The sequence below is a fragment of the Anabrus simplex genome, chromosome 3, assembly GCF_040414725.1.
Source record: "Anabrus simplex isolate iqAnaSimp1 chromosome 3, ASM4041472v1, whole genome shotgun sequence".
NCBI lineage: Eukaryota > Metazoa > Arthropoda > Insecta > Orthoptera > Tettigoniidae > Anabrus > Anabrus simplex.
This window is the reverse complement of record NC_090267.1, coordinates 494,237,643-494,259,623: the sequence shown is the minus strand read 5'-3', so window position 1 is coordinate 494,259,623 and position 21,981 is coordinate 494,237,643. Positions and strand designations below refer to the sequence as shown.

The window sequence follows — 21,981 nt, the reverse complement described above, 5'->3', positions numbered from 1 at the left end:
TGAACTGAGTGCTTTAGCATTTGCAGATAATGTGGTGATTTGGGGAAAGGGAGAAAAGGAAGTACAAAGGAGACTGGACATTTGGAATGAAAATCTGAAGGAGTTTGGAATGGTAATTAGCAGGGAACAGATTTATATGTAAATACATATCTCCTTAGGAAGCTAAAATTAATTATATTTTGCATTATCCTTATGAATCATGACGTGCGGAGTTGAAAAATGGTGTATTCATTTTCCATATTTTTCCATATTTTGGAGTTTAGCATAAATGTTCCATATTCTTCATCATTAAAATCAGTAGCCTATAGACCATATTTTGGCTAAAAAGTATTAAATTATATTAAATTAACAGTCCTCTCAATAATGGAGAAATAAATTTAAAATCTATATTTGAAAACTTAATACTGTAGAAGTCCGCTATAGCGAGTACGGGATATAACGAGAACTCCGTTATAGCGACGACTTTTTATGTCCCTTTGAAATTCCTATATTAAACTGTGTATCGTCCTTCGGTTACAGCGAGAACCCTATCACTGGCGCATCCGTTATTACGAGCGATTAAGCGCGCGCGATTTTTTCCGTTACCGATATTTATTCACCCCAGCGATGATATTGCATGCGATCGATTACCTTCGGCATCGTTTCCTCGCTATGTGCACTAGCGATTTCTCTCGTCGACGTTCGAAGGCGATGTCGGAGTCGATTAGTAATATCCGTCGACAGCTGTTCCGTAAAGAAAATTCGAAATGAAAGAGAACATATTTTCGTAATAAATGCGTGAATAACGTGTCCGATAACGGTTGTTAACTCTTTAAAAATGAAGGCTGACTAAACGACCGTTTAATTTTGGGGCTAAATACTGCAATTAAGTAAGAATGGGATACACCTCGAGATATGGCATAGTGCTTAATTGATTTCATATGTTAGTTTGTATTTTGTCGCGTCTGGTTAAATTACGGAAAGGCTATTATGAAAATTTATAGCGAGAAAGGTATAATTTCTCCACCGGCGCTTGAAGTGTGTTTTCATCATACGTATAGTACGGTTAAGTTAGGATACGTGACGCTGTTTGAATAAGAAAACTGAAACGTTTGCAACAAAATGCGATCGATCATCTTTGGCACGGCATAGTTTTCTCACTCTGTGCATTTGCGAGCTCTCTCGTTTACATTCAGAGGCGATGTTGGAGTTGATTAGTAATACCCATCGACTGCTGTTCTCTGAAGAAAATTCGAAATGAAAGAGTAGGCCTATAACACGTTTTCGTAATAAATGCGTAAATTTCGTGGTCGATAGCAGTTGTTAACTCGTAAAAATAAAGACTGAATAAACGATATCTTAATTTTAGTGTTATATACGGAAATTAGGTAATAATGTCATACACCTCAAGATATGGCAGAGTACATCACTGATTTCAGAGGATATTTCATATCTTCTCGCGTCTAGTTACGGCTATTTACATGTAAATTTTTCGCGAGGAGGTTATTTCTCTACATGCGTTTCAAATATGTTTTCATGATAGGCTACATATACGGTTAGGTTAGGTGACGCTGTTTGAAGAAGAAAGCTGAGGTATTTGCCACAGAAATCTCTGGAGTGATACCGTATTTCTCCGAATCCAAGACTTTTTCCCCCTCAGAATCTCATGCGAAAACTCAAGGGTTGTTGCATTCGCGGCCTAACAATAAGTTAATGGATGCCACTGGCAACTACCGCGGTAACCACGCTGCTTCTTTTCACACGCGCACAGAACTCGTTGACAATAAACGACCACCTCTTTACTAGACACCGCTACCGCTTGTACAGTGTACAGTGCCTGTGTGTTTCTCAAATCTGCAGAATGGCATCAAAACATGCGACCCTTCGAATTCTTAGAAAAATCATGTCTACTCAGTGGCAGAGTCATAACGCGTCTATTGTACTTGACGCTTAGTAAAATTAAGGTTTATAGAGAGCAGGAATATTTTCGTGATGGATAGTCGTATTGTAAGGATACGTGGAACAGGTATTGCCGGCAAATTTTCAACGGGTTCTAGTCGATATTATGATGCCAAATTTAAGTTAATGTTTATTAAACACTCGGAAATTTAGAAAAATTGTGCAGCCGCAAGAAAATACGGCATAGGCCTAACTAAAGCCAATATTTGGAGTTAGCGTGAAGACAAAGAGCTAAAAAAAAAATGCGTACTGTACAAAAATGCATTCAGTGGTCCGCAACAAAGACGCTTTAAAGAAGCTGATGATGAAATTGTGAGGTATGTGCACGAAAAACGCAAGGGCGGTTGGCCATACGGTGGCGCAATAAACTCGTTCGTTGACTTTCAACGTTCGCGATTAGGCCTATACATCGCTAGCCGTTGAATGTGGCCGCACCTGACAAGCGAGACGTGCGTGTAGCGGTAGCCGGTTATATCTGACGCTGCGTAAAAGTAAGTTTTATAGACAGCAGGAATAATTTCCCGATGGATCGTTGTATTGTAGAGACGCATGGAATAGGTATTGCCGGAAAATTTTCGAGTTATCTTCGATATTATGATGCCAACGTTAAGTTAATGGTCCTTTAACCCGCGGAAATAAAGAATAATTGTGTAGCCGCAGAAAAAAGAAATACGGCGTGACGCAAGTCTATGTTCGGTGTCTAAAAATAGTCTAAAAATGCATAGGCCTGTATGATTTTACAAACTTCTTTTTGAGCCTGATTAAAAATTTTTGAAGGAAAAAGTGGGGTTCATCTTGGATTCGGAGAAATACGGAACTATAATTTTTTCAGAATGAAATTAAACATACACTTTCACGTAGTATCGGATTACGAAAAATAACAAACAAGTAAGCCACAGTGTGGATATCATCTGCGGAAACGCAAGTTTTGAACAAACGGATTACCGTTTCATACCGATTTTAAAATGCATGAAGTGTTTTCCGACTTTTATACAAAAATCGGATATAACGACAATCCGTTATAGCGAGTAAATGTTTCGCTGTTGTGAATTCTCGCTATAACGGACTTCTACTGTATATTAACTGGTGTGCAGGTCATTATCATGCCTGTCCACGTCTGGGCTGATAAAATAAGCTGATAAGCGGTGCAAAGATAGAGAGAGGTTGAGCCCGGAAGTGCTGGAGATCAGCCGGTCAGTACTGTGACTATCTGAATCACACTTACAGCACCGATAAGCTGCATTACATAACATAGACTGTGCCTGTGCCATAATTTTGTAACTAGGGAAATCTCATTCATCGACGATGTGCTAGTAGTTTCCGAATTAGTTTGTAATTCAGGCATTCCCTTTGATTGCTTCATAACTCCATCTAGTTCACTACCAGTCATTCACAGTTTGAATTAGCAGTGAGACGGATCACAGTGTTCTTGTATGTTCAGTGTGTGCAGTTGTATATTGATATTCATTGAAGACATTAACATTGTTACAATATGCCTAAAGCAGCTCAGTCAACCAGTTTAAAATTGAAAAGTTACGTATCAGAATTTAAAGAAGATGGTTTATCAACTGACAGTACGATATTATTTTGTTGTTTGTGTCATTGTACAGTGACATCTACTCAAAGCTTCCTTGTGCAACAGCACATTTCAACCAGTAAACACCAGGCTAACAAACAATGAGATACCAAGCAGAGACAGTTGTTTCTGACACAACCAGCAACTTCCAGTGTAACGCCCGAGTTCAACACCGATCTCTGCCATGCTCTCGTCTCTGCTGAAATACCTCTCTTCAAACTGAATAATCAGTGCTTCAGGGAATTCCTCGAGAAATATACTAAACGATCCATCCCAGGTGAGTCAACGTTCAGAAAAACGTACTGTTCAGCCATATACAATGAAACTGTTCGGAAGATAAGGCAAGAGATTAAAGACGGTCCAATTTGGGTTTCCACTGATGAGACAACAGACAAAGAAGGCAGGCTAATTGGCAACGTAATCAATGGTTTGTTAAGCGAAGATTATTGTAAACGGATTCTCTTACACTGTAATGTTCTAGAAAAGTGTGATAACAAAACTATAGCAAAACTGTTCAATGGGGCTATGGGTATCCTCTGGCCACAGGGCGTTAAGTATATTAAACTGTTACTTTTTATTAGCGATGCCGCACCTTATATGATAAAAGCCGGAGAAGCATTATGTGTTGTATATCCTAAGATGATTCATTTAACATGTGTAGCACATGCCTTTCATCATGTGGCAAAAGTGGTAAGAGGCAGTTACCCCAAAGTAGATTTATTGATTTCCTCAGTGAAAATTTTTTTTTTTCTCAAAGCCCACAGAAGAGTTCATCTTTTAAAAGAAATGTACCCAGAGATTCCATTGCCGCCTAAGCCAATATTAACTAGGTGGGGTACGTGGCTGCAAGCGGTTGAATATTATGTTGAATATATAGACTGTATTAAGAATGTTCTGCATGCCATGGACTCTGAAGATGCAGCCTCAACTGAAGCCGCGAAAACAGTTGTGTGTGATACAAGTGTGAGAAATGAGTTATGTTACATTCAGCATAATTTTTCATGCATCACAAAAACACTGAAAAGGTTCCAAAACTTGCATCTCTCAATTTCTGAAAGTTGTGAAATTGTGAATAAAACTGTGGAACAACTGAGCAGTTTCAGTCAATATAAATCTGTCCTTAAAGATAATAGAAGATTCACTTTCCAGCACTTAGAAGAACATTTTGTAATCCATTGTTCTGGTAACAGAGAATAAAAGATTGTGTGTTCTTCAAATATATTAAAATGAGAAGTGCAGCGTTATGTTGCATGTACATCTACTTTGTTTAGCTTCTTTGAACTCTGATATTAAATAGAAATTAATGTTATATGTGTAATTTTAAGACCATATATAACTCCATATTTCAGTAAAAAATAACTAAATATGTATGTACCTATTTCAATAATTATTTGTACATATAAATCCGTTCCCTGGTAATTAGTAAAAAGAAAACTGCAGTCATGCACTGTGGAAAAGAGAAAAAGAGAAGCCAAGTGAACATAGACGGAGAATGGTTAGAGATTGCAGAACAGTTTACATATCTGGGTAGCATTATTAATGGCAGTAATGAAATCAACCCTGAAATTAATAACAGACTAAGTAAAGGTACAACATTTTATCAAGTCAGAGAGCTTTTATGGGATGACAAAGTACCCAAGAGAACGAAATTAACATTATATAAAAACTATTTCATACCAATTAACGGCCGTAGCCGTGATGACACACCGGATCCTGTGAGATCTCCGAAGTTAAGCAACATTGGGTGTGGTCAAGAAGTGGATGGGTTGCCACGCGCTGTTTGTAGGGGTAAGGGAATGGAGGAGCGGAAAGGAACTGACCACCCTACTGTACGTAAACTCCGGCTCAGGCACGCCTCTGCAGAGGTTTGGACCTGCCTTCGGGCAGAATACACCCTTACCTTACCATACCAATCATAACATACGGACTAGAAATGCTGGTAACTAATAACAGATAAGATAGTAAGATCCAAGCAGTAGAAATGAAAATTTTAAGAATATTGGTTTAAAAGACAAGAAGAGATAGAATCCAAAATATTAAAATAAGAGAAGAGCTAAATATAGAACAATTAGTACAGAACATACAGAAAGCAAGACAGATGGTTCAGACATGTAAAAAGAATGGGTAGCAAGAAAGGAATTGGAAAGAGAAGTTAAGGGAAAGAGACCAGTTGGAGGACCGAGAAGAAGGTGGATGGATCAGATCTGGAAGGACATTAGAGAAGCTGGATTAGATGTGGCGGAAATAATGGAGCAGGAAAAGTGGAAGGACAGAAAGGAGTGGAGGAGGCTTGTTAACCACACCCGGGTGACTGGAGTGGGACACTGCTGATTGATGATGATGATTTGCATTTCTATCAAGTGTTGCATATTTATTACTTTCTTTAACTTATGGCTTTTAGATCCGGGAGTGTCAAAGGACATGTTCGGTCCATCTAGCGCAGGACAAATCACCATCAGTAGAGTCATATTCCCTTACTCCGTATGAACACTGCAGAGACGTTTGGAATTTAATCAGGCTTTTGGCAAGTAATCTAGTGATTCAACTGTCAAGTGAAAAGGTCCACCTATTCAACACTTTTTTATAGCATACATTTATTTTTGTATTATTTTTATGGAATACATGTTTTGTCACCTCTTCAGTTCCTTAAAATTCTTAGCACAGAGTCACAAGCATAACACTTAAAAATCACTTGTACAGATGTTGTTGTTTGAGTCATCAGTCCATAGACTGGTTTGATGCAGCTCTCCATGCCACCCTATCCTGTGCTAACCTTTTCATTTCTACGTAACTATTGCATCTTATATCAGCTCTAATCTGCTTGTCATATTCATACCTTGCTCTACCCCTACTGTTTTTACCACCTACACTTCCTTCAAAAACCAACTGAACAAGTCCTGGGTGTCTTAAGATGTGTCCTATCATTCTATCTCTTCTTCTCGTCAAATTTAGCCAAATCGATCTCCTCTCACCAATTCAATTCAGTATCTCTTCATTCGTGATTCGATCTATCCATCTCACCTTCAGCATTATTCTGTAACACCACATTTCAAATGCTTCTATTCTCTTTCTTTCTGAGCTAGTTATCGTCCATGTCTCACTTCCATACAATGCCACGCTCCACACGAAAGTCTTCAAAAACATCTTTCTAATTCCGATATCAATGTTTGAAGTGAGCAAATTTCTTTTCTTAAGAAAGCTCTTCGTTGCTTGTGCTAGTCTGCATTTTATGTCCTCCTTACTTCTGCCATCGTTAGTTATTTTACTACCCAAGTAACAATATTTATCTACTTCCTTTAAGACTTCATTTCCTAATCTAATATTTCCTACATCACCTGCCTTCGTTCAACTGCACTCCATTACTTTTGTTTTGGACTTATTTATTTTCATCTTGTACTCCTTACCCAAGACTTCATCCATACCATTCAGCAACTTCGAGATCTTCTGCAGTCTCAGATAAAATAACAATATCATCGGCAAATCTCAAGGTTTTGATTTCCTCTCCTTGGACTGTGATTCCCTTTCCAAATTTCTCTTTGATTTCCTTTACTGCCTGTTCTATGTAAACATTGAAAAGAAGAGGGGACAAACTGCAGCCTTGCCTCACTCCTTTCTGGATTGCTGCTTCTTTTTCAAAGCTCTCGATTCTTATCACTGCAGACTGATTTTTATACAGATTGTAGATAATTCTTCGTTCTCGGTATCTGATCCCTATCATCTTCAGAATCATAAATAGCTTGGTCCAATCAACATTATCGAATGCCTTTTCTAGATCTACGAATGCCATGTACGTGGGCTTGTCCTCCTTGATTCGATCCTCTAAGATCAGACGTAAAGTCAGGATTGCTTCACGTGTTCCTACATTTCTTCTGAAGCCAAATTGATCTTCTCCCAACTCAGCTGCAACTTGTTTTTCCATTCTTCTGTAAATAGTACGTGTTAAAATTTTGCAGGCATGAGATACTAAACTAATGGTGTGGTAGTTTTCACACCTGTCAGCACCAGCTTTCTTGGGAATAGGTATAACAACATTCTTCCGAAAATCGGATGGGACTTCTCCTGTCTCATACATCTTGCACACTAAATGAAATAACCTTGCCATCCTGGTTTCTCCTAAGGCAGTCAGTAATTCAGAGGGAATGTCATCAATTCCAGGTGCCTTGTTCCTATTGAGGTCACTCACAGCTCTGTCAAACTCCGACCTCAAAATTGAGTCACCCATTTCATCATCATCAATAGCCTCTTCATGTTCCAGAACCATGGCGCAACAACCTCGAAGAGCCTTGGCCTACCAAGCTGCTCAACCTGAAGGCCTGCAGAGTATGAGGTGTCATGTGGTCAGCACGACGAATTCTCTCGAGCGTTATTCTTGGTTTTCTAGACCACCTCACAGTTAGATAGCTTTTGAATTGTAATCACATAAGCGAATGAATCTTGAACCAGCCCTCAAATTCAGGTAAAAATCCCTGACCTGGCCAGGGATCAAACCCGGGAACGCAGGGCCAGCATACTAAAGGCAATGGTTTGGGATATAGTACCATATGTGAAGTACTTATTTGATTACTGTTTGCATAAAGGAATTATACCAAATGAATGGAGAGTTGCGATAGTAGCCCGTGTATAAAGGAAAGGGTGATAAACGAAGCTGAAAATTACAGGCCATCAGTTTGACATGTGTTACATGTAAGCTGTGGGAAAGCATTATTTCTGATTATATTAAGACATGTTTGCAAAATTAATAACTGGTTCGACAGCAGGCAGTTCGGGTTTAGGAAAGGTTATTCCACTGAAGCTCAACTTGTAGGACTCCAGCAAGATATAACAGATATCCTAGATTCGGGAGGTCAAATAGACTGTGTCGCGATTAACCTATCCACTGTATTTGACAGGGTAGATCATGGGAGACTAATGGCAAAGATGAGCGCAACTGGGCTAGACAAAAGAGTGACTGAATGGGTAGCTATATTTCTAGATAACAGAACGCAGAGAATTAGGTGAATTCATCACTGAACTGATACCAAAGTGTAATTATCTTTGGCTGGAATGGTTGTTCCTCTTGTTTCTTCCAAAACAAAGGTCTTTTTATAATACTTTGGCCACCATTTTTGGGAATTTATTATGTCCAGTGTACTCACTTCCTTGAGACAATGATTAATTCTGTCAACTGGTGCTCCTTTCTTACAGAATAATGCTGATCACAAGTGCGAGCTTACAGTGTCACCCTTATTATATTTTGATTTGATTTCACTTTTTATTACAGATGTGCACAAATGAACACTGGAGTCGCAAAAATCTTACTTCTGTTCGTATGCGATGAGTCTATTCTGAACAGCTGGCAATTCATTTGAAAGTGAGTGAACCGAGGGAGTTTGCTAAGCTACGAGGCATGGCCTGAACTAGTCTATGCATATATACGTGGCTGACTGACATGTAAGTTTAGACTGATACGAATTTAAGTTGAACGTTAATTATGTCATACAAAGATTATTCCTTTTTCCTGTAAATAAGAATGATTAGGGCCTACATCATGTGCAATAAACTGTTATATACAGGCAACCAGCACTTTAATTTTCCAATGTCCAGAGAGAATACCTAAATACAGTCGCATATGCCATATAAACAAACAAAAGTCATACCGTCATCAGATGTTTGCGATGCAAGTGCTGACTCATGGTACTAGTGTTGCGTTAACAAAGGATAACTTTTGCCATCCTCTAACTGCAACTAGCTCCATGGTCTCGTTTGGTTCTACACTTCTTGTCTTTAAATCACTTAACTTTTAGACGAGTGTGCACGGCATATGCCATGAATAATGCCGGCCGCATCCGAGTACGTATATGACCGGTAAACAACCTCCGGTGCACTTGTCAACAGGTTAAAACTGAATTTAATCACTGTCGTCATATCATAAACATGAAAGTCTGAGAAGCTAATGGCTACACCTGCGGTACTACACATATTCACTTGCCAACTGCCAAAAGGTATGCAGACTTATATTCAAAGGGTCTTTCCTTCTTAAATAATGGAGAATGGCACAAATCTTCAGACATATTGTATCCCATTACTTGTATTCTGAACATAGATCAACCTCCTAAAGTTTGAACGAGCTGAGCAATCCTCATGTCTGAAGCTATGCCCTCTCCTTGTTGGTGGCTTACAACTTCCTCATACACTCAAGTGATGGCTCTGCTTGGGCCTATTCCACAAAAGTATGGTCTTGTACATTACAAATAAATTCTCTAGTAACTAGTACAAATACCAGATTTTCTGTTCCACAAAAGAATTTTCTACAGTTGTACTTTACTACTCCATACTTACAAATTACCAGTGAATTTTTATGGGTGTGTTCCACGAAAGTACTAGTACTTGTAACTTACAAGTGAATTGGGAAGTATCCTCTACCAGTGAAAGGACATTAATACATAAATGTACTAGTGCTATTTAAATATGCTTATTTCAGATACATTTTGATAAATATGTGGTCTAGCAGTAGTGATAGTGATGAAAATGAAAACTACCGTCTGTACAGGGAAAGAATAAACTTCCAGTTTAACACTGTGTTTCAATACAAGGAACGTTTTAGGTTAAGCACAACACAAGTGGAAGAACTTTTGATAGATATTGGGCATAGGTTAAAACATCCTACGAACAGAAATAAATCTCTCTTTGCTAAACAACAGTTACTAACAACACTACATTGGCCAGGAAATGGTGGTCAGTACCATGGTATTGCAGATATTCATGGGATGGCAAAATCTTCGGTCTGTAGGTCAATACATTCTGTGGTAGCTGCAATAAATGATATAAAATTTCCTCAAATTGTTCGTTGGCCTGAAAATACTGAACAAACATGTTCCAAGAAGGACATTCCTGGAATCATTCATGAGCAGAATATCTCTAACATACGTCCAACATTTCTCCTCAAAAGCTCCATGACCTTTTCCCAAGTCAAATATTTCCATCCAACCATTTATTTCGTCTTGTTTTTTCAGACTCTCACTGAATGCACCGAAACGAATATCTTTCATTCTTTCTATTTCCTTCAAAATGAATAACTTTGTTTCTCTTGACATAATTTTAACAATTCCTGTAGAGTTTGCAATTTCATAACAATTAAGTTTGGTGGCCGAATATCGTTAGCGGCAACTGGTTCCTAATGGCAAACCAAGGTATATATGTCAGACTATCGTGGAACATATGCGAGGATCACGGAAGGACAGAATGGGTGATAACAGAGTAACTGAAAAATAACATAGTAGCATTAAGAAATTCACAGGAATATTATTTCTTTGAATCTTTGCTGCATAAGTTACCTTAAAATACGATATTACGATAAATGAGGCAAGCATAACCTAATTCAACGAATGGAATACGAAGATAAAAGCTGATTCATGCTATGACGTAGTATGTTTGATGATATGTCGTCACTTGTAAAACTTGTAACAATTCACAAGAGACTTTCAATCTTTTGTGGAACAGAAATGTACTACTCCATACATTACAAGAACCCACACTAGTAACTTGTAATGTACAAGACCATACTTTTGTGGAATAGGCCCCTTGTCTCCTTCCGCAGCCCATCTCTACTTATTAGGCCTATCTACTTGGAGATAAGTACTTGAAATGATTCATGTGTTCCAGTTTCATGTTGCAACCTGGTATTCAATCCACTACAATTCAAGCCATGACTTCCAGATCCGCACAAGTCCACAACCTTACTTCTACGAAAATGAATTATTTTTGTATATCTCTGAAACTATTTAGAGTATTATACTGATATTTTGTGTGCAGCTAACTAATATACTGTATGTATATACAACACTGTTTCATATCAGGGAAATCCAATGAATGGTGTAAGTGTGAAAAATTGTTAAATATCTTCTTTTTGTGCTGTTTTGGATGTCATTGTATTCCAGGTTGTGCAACTTCACAACAGAGAGCCCAAATTAAGTTAGAGAAATAGAAACAGTATTTATTTTGACTTAAATAGTGTGAATAATACATTCACACTTTTAATCCGAGTCCCAGTCTTCACCTTCTGAAACAGCATGTTTCTCCTTTTGCGATCCGTATTTCTGCATCAGCTCTTCGAAGTATCAGCGATGATGGGGATCAATGGTGCTACATACTGTATTTTCCATTGTCTTTTGCCTTATGAGCTTTTACTGGAATGTCATTTTCATAAGCACATTTGAGCAACCGATTATTAAGAATCCGCTTCTGACGGAACTGAAATGTATCGGCGACCAGACCACTTGCCGAATTGCTTACAGTCACAGTCATCACTTTCTGCTTCCCTTGATTATTTGTCAGAGGAACAGGTTCTTTCAAAATGGAGAAGAAGGGTTTGTAATCTATGATCATGGATTGCTCAACTCTCATATTAACAGCTCTTTTCTGGATTGTCTTAACCCACTGATTTGGTATGCTTTCTTTTGTTCAGCTCTATATGGACAAAATCACGGTCACAAGGCAGGTATGAGATGTCTTCGGTTGGGAATACATGGTGGATGTTGAACATGTGCCGTTTTGAAACTCAGCCACATAAAATGCATCACTTATACTGACGATCAGGAAAGCATAGACACAGATAGGTCTTATGGCGACGATGGGAGAGGAAAGGGCTAGGAGTGGGAAGGAAGCGGCCGTGGCCTTGATTAAGGTACAGCCCCAGCATTTGCCTGGTGTGAAAATGGAAAACCATCTTCAGGGCTGCCGACAGTGGGGTTCGAACCCACTATCTCCCGGTTGCAAGCTTACAGTTGCGCGCCCCTAACTGCACGGCCAACTCGCCCAGTCACAATAGTTCTTGGACCTCACTGCTTCTATAAAATACCCATTAGTTGAGAATTGTGTGCTGTTCTGACTGTCAATGATTTGCCAAGCATGGGATGAATACACTGTTACCAATACCGGTATCTCATATAGTGCTAAAAAGTGGACTTGTGCTGTTTTGAAAGTAATGGCTTCGAATTCTTCCCTACTGATCTCACTTCAGTCTGAGAAATGCTAATTTTAATATCATATTCGTTGCATCTCATTTCAGCAGTTTACTACATTTCCGTTTATCTAAAGAAAATCCTTCACTGCCATTTTATCTTCTTCAACTTGAGAGTTTTCCCGCAGGTGCAGAGTCTCCTCTTCAGATCCAGGAACACCAATTTAAGTGTAATTGTATTGAATAGGTGGACACAGTAAATTTATTCCTGAAATAATTTTACTTACCAATTTAAGTGATCAGATGCAGTGTTCAGTGTCAGCTGAGCAATCCTCATGTCTGAAGCAAGGGCGCATGTGCATCTCTATGGCGTGGAGAGGACGCTCTGTGCTTTTGGTGACTGGCCAACTCTCGGTCCCATACAATGCAGCTGAATGAACTATAGTGTGGTACACCATTGATCAGTAGCCCAGCGCATCCCTATTGCACAGTATTCCTGTGACTCCCTTCATTCTAAACCATGCACTTACTGATCAATGCCACCATCAATTTGCAGATGGTATCCTAAATATTGGAAGCAGTTAGTTTTTATCTGGCTGGGTTGAGTGGCTCAGACGGTTTAGGTGCTGGCTTTCTGAGCCTAACTTGGCAGGTTCGATCCTGGCTCAGTCTGGCGATATTTGAAGGTGCTCAAATAGGTCACCCCCCGTGTCAGTACATTTACTGGCACATAAAAGAACTCCCGCAGGATAAAATTCCGGCACCTTGGCGCCTCCAAAAAATGTGAAAGTAGTTAGCAGTTTTCATTAGGTCTTGAACATTAATTGTGACGGTGGATGTGCTTTGGTTAGTTTCCAGAGATAGTAGAGTCTTGTTAATCCAAATTAATTGGGACCGGAGTCTGTTCGGATTAAGAAATTTTCGGATTAACCGGAAAATATTTTCTAATAATAATGTTATTGTTTTTACGTCCTGCTAACTACTTTTATGGTTTCCGGAGATTCCTAGGTGCCGGGATTTTCTCCCATAGGAGTTCTTTTACGCAGGAGAGTGTCAGTGACCAGCTCATGACGAAAAGGTGGAAAAATTTTTGGGCAAAACTCTCATTCATCGAGAGTCCAGCGATAGCGTCTGCAAATGTCAATCTCCTGGAAACCGTTCAACAACTTCATGGGTGTGAGGAAGCCAATGAAAATGACATTAGCGAGTGGATGGAAGCTGACTGTCATCAATTAAAAACAGACCAAGAAATTGTAGCTATGGTGGAGAAAAAATCTGGAGTTGATGAGGAACAGAGTGATGAAGAAGACCACAATGAACAAACAACTAGTGTCACATTCAGATGCCGCAGCCGCCTTAGAACTTGCCATACGCTACGCCGAGCAACACTCCGCTGCTACGCCCACTGATGTGATGTTTATGAAACGCTGGCTTAACACTGCATCTTCGAGTAGGTTTCAGTCACCACGGCAAAATAAACTAACAGACTTTGTAAAGATAAACGAACAGTGATTGATGGTTTATGATGAGTAATTATGTTTACATTAAGTTATTCTAGTAAAATATGAGTAATAAAATGCAAGTAAATCTTCATTCTATAATATGTTCTTTCATTTCAATAAAGGAGAATTTAAAAAGAAATTGAATATTTCAGTTCGGATTAACTGGACTTTCGGATTAACAGGACTCTAATGTACTCTGTTTTCTTAATATTTAGACGGAGATGCTGCCATTTTATACCTTTCAGTAAACAATCCATGTAAACTATGAACAATATTTTTAATTATTTGTTAGTGAACTTTCTAATACATGATTGTATACATCAGTGCCTGTAATTCTGCACTGCCTCGGCATGCATTTATTGTCCTCTTAATGAATACAAATTCTGCAAGAGCTCCATCATTTTCTGAAACAGGTATTAAGTTAATGGGGAAAATCCAACATACAAATGAAAGAGATTTAACTAACTACAGTACTTGAAAAATAAGTGATAACCTACCTAGTCTTTTTCATCTTCTGAACCATGGCACCGGCTTTTTCCCATGTTATATCAGGGTTTGAGGGGCATTCGATGGGTATACTTAAGGCTCGATCCAGCGCAACAAGCCCTGCATCATATTGTAAAAGAGCCTGAAAAATTACAACAAAACGAAGAGATCAATAAATTAAAAACCCCAAGGAAGGTGACATTAGCAAGAATCAAATGTATTTTGAATTCTTATCCATTTTTACCAGGTAATTTTAATGTTAATTAATGAATGAGATAAAGTTGCATTGAGTAAGATATCTTGATGATATCGTAATAAGTACCGAGTACAAAGGAAATTAACAGAACACTATCAGTACTGGTGGATATCATCTCCTTCTTTACAACTGGCTTTACGTCACACTGATACAGGTAGGTTTTATGGCGATGATGGGATAGGAAAGTACTAGGAGTGGTAAGGAAGCGGCAGTGGCCTTAATTAAGGTGAGATTATTGTGGAAGTGGGAAACCACGGGAAACCATCTTCAGGGTTGCCGACAGTGGGGTTCGAACCCACTCTCTCCTGTATGAAAGCTTACAGCTGTGCACCCCTAACCGCACAGCCAACTTGCCCGGTGAAATCATCTCCAAGTGGAACCACAAAATTAATACTGAAACGACAAAGACGACAGTTATACGAGGGGCGTTCAATATATAGTGAAACACATATTTCTCAGCCAATTATGGTTTTAAAAAATTGGAATTTTGTTTGGGACATCTTTGAATATTCCCGCTTCATTAATTTCTTATAAGTGGCAGTACTATAACTACCCTTCAAAATGGACTCTGTAATGGAGGTGCATACCAAAGAGAGAGCAGTTATTGAGTTTATTTTAGCAGAAAACCAGGGCATTACAGATATTCATAGGCACTTGCAGAATGTGTACGGAGACCTGGCAGTGGACAAAAGCACGGTGAGCCGCTGGGCAAGGCACGTTTCATCATCACAACAAGGTCAATCAAACCTGTCCACTATCCCACGTGCCTGCCAGCCGGTCGCACACAGCTGTGACGCCTGCTAAGTTAGAACATGCAAACACCATTACTCAAGGTGATCGACAGATCACAGCCAAACACCTCACTGCTGAACTTTATGTCTCTGTTGGTAGTGTTGACACACTTATCCACCGGTTGGAGTATTCAAAGCTCAACACCTAATGGGAGACCATAAAAAACAAAGAAGAAACATCTGTGCAGAATTGCTTGCTTGTTATGAGGCTGCAGGTGACAATTTCTTGTCACACATTGTCATAGGCGGTGAAACATGGACTCATCAATTCGAACCGGAAACAAACCAGCAATCCATGGAGTGGCGCCACACCGGCTCATCCATGAAGAAAAAGTTCAAAACCGTACCCTCAGCTGGTAAAGTCGTGGCTACGGTCTTCTGGGACTCTGAGGGGGATATTCTGTTCGATGTCCTCCCTCATGGTGAAACGATAACTCTGAAGTGTACTGTGCTACTCCAAGGAAATTGAAGAAACAACTTCAGTGTGTTCGTAGCCACAAAAAATGCAAATGAACTTCTACCTGTCCATGGCAACGCAAGATCTGTGCACCCGACAGGAGCTTGCAAAACATGTGAACTCTTCCTCCTCATTCACCCTACAGCCCAAATCTCAGGCCTACCGATGCAGCACTGCGTTGGTTCTGATATCAACCAGTAAAGTTGTACCTTGCAGGCATACAGGCCCTCACATTACAGTGGCGTAAGACCGTAGCACTGAACGGAGATTATGTTGAAAAACAGGGTATTGTAGAAAAAGGATTGCGGAATAACATGGCATATTTTAATCCCCAATAAAAACAACCTGCTTTTAGAAAAATAAAGTGTTGCATTATATATTGAACTCCCTTAATAAGTAAGGCCACACAAAGACTTGAGAACAGCTGGCCATACACGGACAGATTTTTTTTGCAGGCCTCGCCTTTGGGGCCAGATCCGACAGACTGCCTGCCAGGCGTGACCTTCAGAGACCCGGCCTGCTGCTCGCCATCAACTGTGACACCAAGCCTGTCATGTTGTGCAACATAATCTGTCAACATTCCAGACCCTCTCGTTAATGGAATGATCCCCTTGTTTTCGGCAGGCCAAGCCTCATCCGCTGGCCTTTCAAACTAGTGTGAAATCCTTGCCGGTCGGGTCTGCCGTACTTAGAACTGTGCGATGGACATCAAAGCAGACAGTGCCCAGAGGAAAAAAAAAAAAAAAAAAAAAAAAGAATGTTGTTGCGGCTGTTGGAATGTGCATTTTGCTATGTGTTAAATCGTGCAAAAAAAAAAAAATTTTTATCGAAGTGGATGAAATCATGGATAGGAGAGCGAGACAGCTTTAGTCACACGAGTCTGATACAACACCCGAGAGAAAATGAACCGGACGATTACAAGAATTATTTGCGAATGGACCACAGCAATTATGATATGCTGTTAGGTAAGCACGTACCGGGCGAGTTGGCTGTACGGTCAGTGGCACGCGGCTGTGAGCTTCTGTCCGGGAGACAGCGGGTTCGAATCCCACTGTCGGCAGCCCTGAATATGGTTTTCCGTGGTTTCCCATTTTCACACCAGGCAAATGCTGGGGCTGTACCTTAATTAAGGCCACGGCCACTTCCTTCAAACTCCTACGCCTTTCCTATCCTATCGTCGCCATTAGACCTATCTGTGTCGGTGCGACGTGAAGCAACTAGCAAAAAAAAAAAAAAAGTAAGCATGAATGGATTTTTCTCATTATTACATTAAATGTTTGATCCTTCCCAGTCTTATCCTTGGCTTTGACAATATGAAAGTGACTGAGGTTTGAGCGATGCTAGTAATACCATTCCTTATGCAGCCAGTCCCTGTTAGGAATGGTATGAAAATATCACTCATAGGGTCAGCTGGTGCGTGCATTTCAGTGGGCTTGGCAGACTGATATGCGAGCAACTTCTGGCTCGGTGAGGAAAGCAACGGGAAGCTATCTCACTCCTCATTTTCCTAGTATGCTTCTTCAGTGATGCCTAGGCTATTTATGACAGCTGTTGGCATAACTGTGGAGGATCAAACCAGCCTTTGGACTGAATATACACAACACATACATAATGGACTTTTTTACCGGGCGAGTTGGCCGTGGGGTTAGGGGCGCGCAGCTGTGAGCTTGCATCCGGGAGATAGTGGGTTCGAATCCCACTGTCGACAGACCTGAAGATGGTTTTCCGTGGTTTCCCATTTTCACACCAGGCAAATGCTATGGGCTGTGCCTTAATTAAGGCCACGGCCACTTCCTTCCAACTCCTAGCCCTTCCCTATCCCACCCATCGTCGCTATAAGACCTATCTGTGTCGGTGCGACTAGTAAAAAATACTTGTTTAGCGTAGCTCTTATTGGAGAACAGTCTAGTTGAAAGCGTATTTACTGTGGATATTTTAGCTTCTAAGCTGAAGGAGGAGGAAAGGAGGATACTGAAGAACGCTTGATTGCGACACCTCATGTTTTAATTGTCAGAGACACAGCTGCTCTTTGTACATTTCAATAAATTTCCCTAGCAGTGCCTTTGTCCACTCCATGCTTTCCTTACAAGAGGCTTGATGTGTGAGGCAAGGTCTCTCCGTTGAGGCGCTGACAACAGGTCTCGCCTGTAGCAGATAACGCCTCGAACTGATCTCGCTCACTAACGAGCAGTCCTAGCCTGTCGGAACGCGTCACAAAAGCCCTTGTCTGCTACAATTCCTTTCCGTGTATGGCTAGCTAATGAAACATTCAAAAACAGAATAGGTGAGTGAATTTTGTTATCTTGTAAGCACTATCAACAGTGGTAACAGCAGTATACGTAAGGCGAAGAAAAAAATAGCCATGGCCAACGAAGTCTTCCAAAGCAAAAAAAAAAAAAAGTCTACTAAGCGGTAAGTACATAATTAAATAGAGAAACAAGGAATGCATTTGTAAAGAGCTTTGTATGGAGTGTACTGTGTACTGTGGATGTAAAAGCTGGACATGGGAAAATGTGTGAAAAATATTGGAAACAAAGGAGATTTGGCTGTGCAGAAAAATGACCCGAAGAACTTGGACACACAAGAAAAGAAACAGATGAGAAAAGAAGCCTTAAGAAGACTGAAGGTTAGCCAACAGCAAATGATGACTTCTGTGAAATATCTTCTATGGTAAATGGGAAGAGGATGATCCAGAAAATCCTATTTCAAAATCTTGACGAGAATGATCTGTGGCTGTTATTTAGAGCTAAAGGGAACTGTTTAAGACACGACTATGCTTATCGAGAATGAAAATTAAAAGAGAATTTTGCCCACAAAAGGGGCTTCTTTAATTAGTACTGGTGACTTGCATTTGAACATCATTAAATGCCAACCGACTGTGCTGGGATTAGGCCTACAATAATATAATTTGCTCTATGACATTGCTATAGATTGTAAGTGCCGGAGTAGTATCAGAATTTGTCATACAGCAGTTCTTCAATAAGAATGACACCAGTGAAACAAGAGTAATAGTGAAAACCATCAACCACTGCCACGATCGAACCGGCTAATTTCGGAATAAAAGGACGTCTAAACGGCAGGCCTACTGTACTAAGGTTGGCGCCTGGATACAATCTCGCAATTATCAATTAAAGCAACGGTCCAACCTCACGGAGCAGGACCAAAATATAACTAATGTCATCCCGCAACAGCTTTGACATTCATTCTTACCTCATTAAATTTCCCTTCTTGTTCCAATTTAATGCCATTTTCAAGTATAAGAAACGCTTGATCATGATACTTTTTTAATTCTTCGAACACTTCAGGCCAGGATCCTCGACCACTGCAATCCATTACGACGTTTTGTTACTATCAGTTCGATAAATCAACTATGTCTAAATTACAACATAGGCACTCCAGTGTCCGAGTGGTCCCACATCCAGTACAACTGACTGAACACTACTGCACTCAGTATTCAGACACAACACATGACCATACGAATAAGTGTTTTCATATGACATTGACTCAGCAATGACCTTGTTCAAATCCAAAGTCACTTTATGTATTGGCTTCGCGAAAAGGTCGTTTAAATTAACCTGACAGAAGCCTATTTCAGAACAACCTTCATGTTTACATTTTTGAGTAGGTTCCATTTGAAATAGAGCACACATGAGAGTAAAATCAAATTACTCTACCTACGGAACCTCCTGCTTTCCCCACTTTTATTTTGCGCTCATGAAATCCCTTGTGATTTAATATAGCCTACTAAAAGCTATTGAAAGGGTATTTTGCATATAATGTATGTAAGCCTACGACCAGGAGGTGATGTATTTTGATAAACTCCCAAGCGTTGTTGTTGATTCTTGTTTTTTGGCCTTGTTTGGTGTCATCAGTCCCTAGACTGGTGGTTTGATGCAGCCCTCCATGCCACATGATCGTGTGCTGATCATTTCATTTCTACATAATTACTACCTACATCGTACATCTACTCCAGTCTGCTTGTCGTATTTATACCTTTCTTACAACATATACTTCCCTCAACAACTAACTGAAGAAGTCCTGGATGCTTTAAGATGTATCCTATAAGTCTATCCATCCTTCTATTCAAATTTCGAAAAATCGTCCTCCTGACAACAATCCGCTTCAATATCCCTTCGTTCAGGATTTGATCTATCAGTACTCGTCTCACTTTCAGCATTTTTCTCTAATATTTCAAAAGCTTCTGTTCTCCTTCTTTCTGAGCTAGTTATTGTCCATATTTCACTTGCATGCAATGCCAAGCTCCACATGAAAGTCTTCAAAGGCATCCTTTAATTCCTATATCAATATTCGAAGTGAGCAAAGTTCTTTTGTTAAGGTAGACCTTCATTGCTTGCGCTAGGCTGCATTTTATGTTCTACTTACTACTTCAGTCACTAGTTATTCGACTACCCAAGTGACAATTTTCATCTACGTTTTTAATTTCTTAAATTAATATTTCCTTCAGCATCTAAGTTCGTTCTACAGTACTTCATTATTTTTATTTTGGAAGTATTTATTTTCTTCTTGTACTCCATTTCCAAGACTGTGTCCATACAAATCAGCCATGTTTCCATGTATTCTGCAAACTCAGATTAAAAAGAAAAAGAAAATAGTATCATCGGCAAAACTCATATTTTTTATTTTCTCTCCTTAGATGTGATTCCTTCTCCAATTTTTTTAATTTTCTTTTCCTGATTGTCCTTTATAAACACTGAACAGGAGAGGATCAAAATAACAGCTTTGCCTCACATCTTTTCCGGATTGCTGTTTCATTTTTCATAGCCTCCGATTCTTATCACTACAGACTTTTGGAAACACGTCGCGAATTAACCGACTTTAAACGTGGGATGATCATCGGCGCACGGCGCATGGATCATAGCATTGCGGAGTTAACACGCGAATTCGGATTTCGGAGGTCAACAGTGTCGAGGGCGGATCTTCAACATCGCAGAGAGAATGTTACCACCCGCGTAAACCACCACACCGGAAGACCACATGCGTTTGATGAACGGACATCACGTCGCCTCCGCAGAACCATACTGGGCGCTCGACAGGCTGCTCTTAGTCAGCTCACCACCCAGTTGGATGTTGGGAGTCACGAACCCATTCCTAACAGGACTGTAAGGAGGCAACTGCACCGTATAGGCTTCACCAGCCGACGACCAACTCGTGTCCCTTTTGCTGACACCTCGACACAGAACTCAACAACGTGCATGGGCTCGCAAACATCGGCAATGGACCATGGAACAGTGGCGGCGTGCGGTATGGTCTGATAAATCGAGGTTCCAGTTATATCAAGCTGATGGGCGCGTGAGAATGTGGCGTATGCCCCATGAAGCTATGGATCCTGCGTGCCAACAAGGTTGTGTCTAGGTGGGAGGTGGCTCAGTTCTGGTCTGGACAGCGTTCTCGCGTTCGCAATTACGCCCCGTTGCCCGGATGCAGGGAGTGCTGACAGGTGCACGTTATGTGGACATTCTTTCAGACCATCTGCATCCCTTTCTGGCCCTAGATTATCCTGACAGAGATACCATGTTTCAACAGGACAATGCGCCATGTCACCGCTCTGTGGCGGCACGCAGGTGGCTAGAGGAGCACATCGGTGAATTTATGACAAGAGAATGGAAATTCAAATACCACGATCTTAATCCATTCGAGCATTTGTGGAATGCTGTTGATGCTGGTGTACGCTCCATGAACACCGCACCAACCACACAAAACCATTTGTGGGAAACATGGCAAGAAGCGCGGGTCCAAATCCCTCCAGAACGATCCCAACTCCTTGTAGAGTCGATACCTAGTCGTATTGATGCCCTTTTGAGGGCTCTCCATGGAGCAAATCGTTATTAACACCACATTTAGTGTCTTCACATGACTTTCGGCCACTCAGTGTAGAACCTCAATTCTCTATTGGCCAGCTTGTCGTTTAGATGAAATGTACATAATTCCGTCTTGGCAGTACTTGGAGCAGAAAGATAACGGTGCTTCTGAGAGCCACGTGTCCAGAAAGTTGGAACTCAGCATTAGAATAAGTCAA

At 40.3% G+C, this 21,981-nt stretch overlaps 1 protein-coding gene across 1 annotated transcript in view; it reads right to left on the bottom strand.

The window, feature by feature from the left end:
• spartin overlaps nt 1–19,549 on the bottom strand; it is a 77,639-nt gene extending 58,090 nt beyond the window's left edge. The window contains exons 1-2 of the mRNA XM_067143646.2: nt 19,155–19,549; nt 14,452–14,582 (exon numbers count right to left, since the gene is read on the bottom strand). Of these exons, the coding sequence (XP_066999747.1) occupies nt 14,452–14,582; nt 19,155–19,277 (254 nt within the window). The 5' untranslated portion in view covers nt 19,278–19,549. The remainder of the gene's footprint in view (nt 1–14,451; nt 14,583–19,154) is intronic.
• Nucleotides 19,550–21,981: the final 2,432 nt, after the last annotated feature.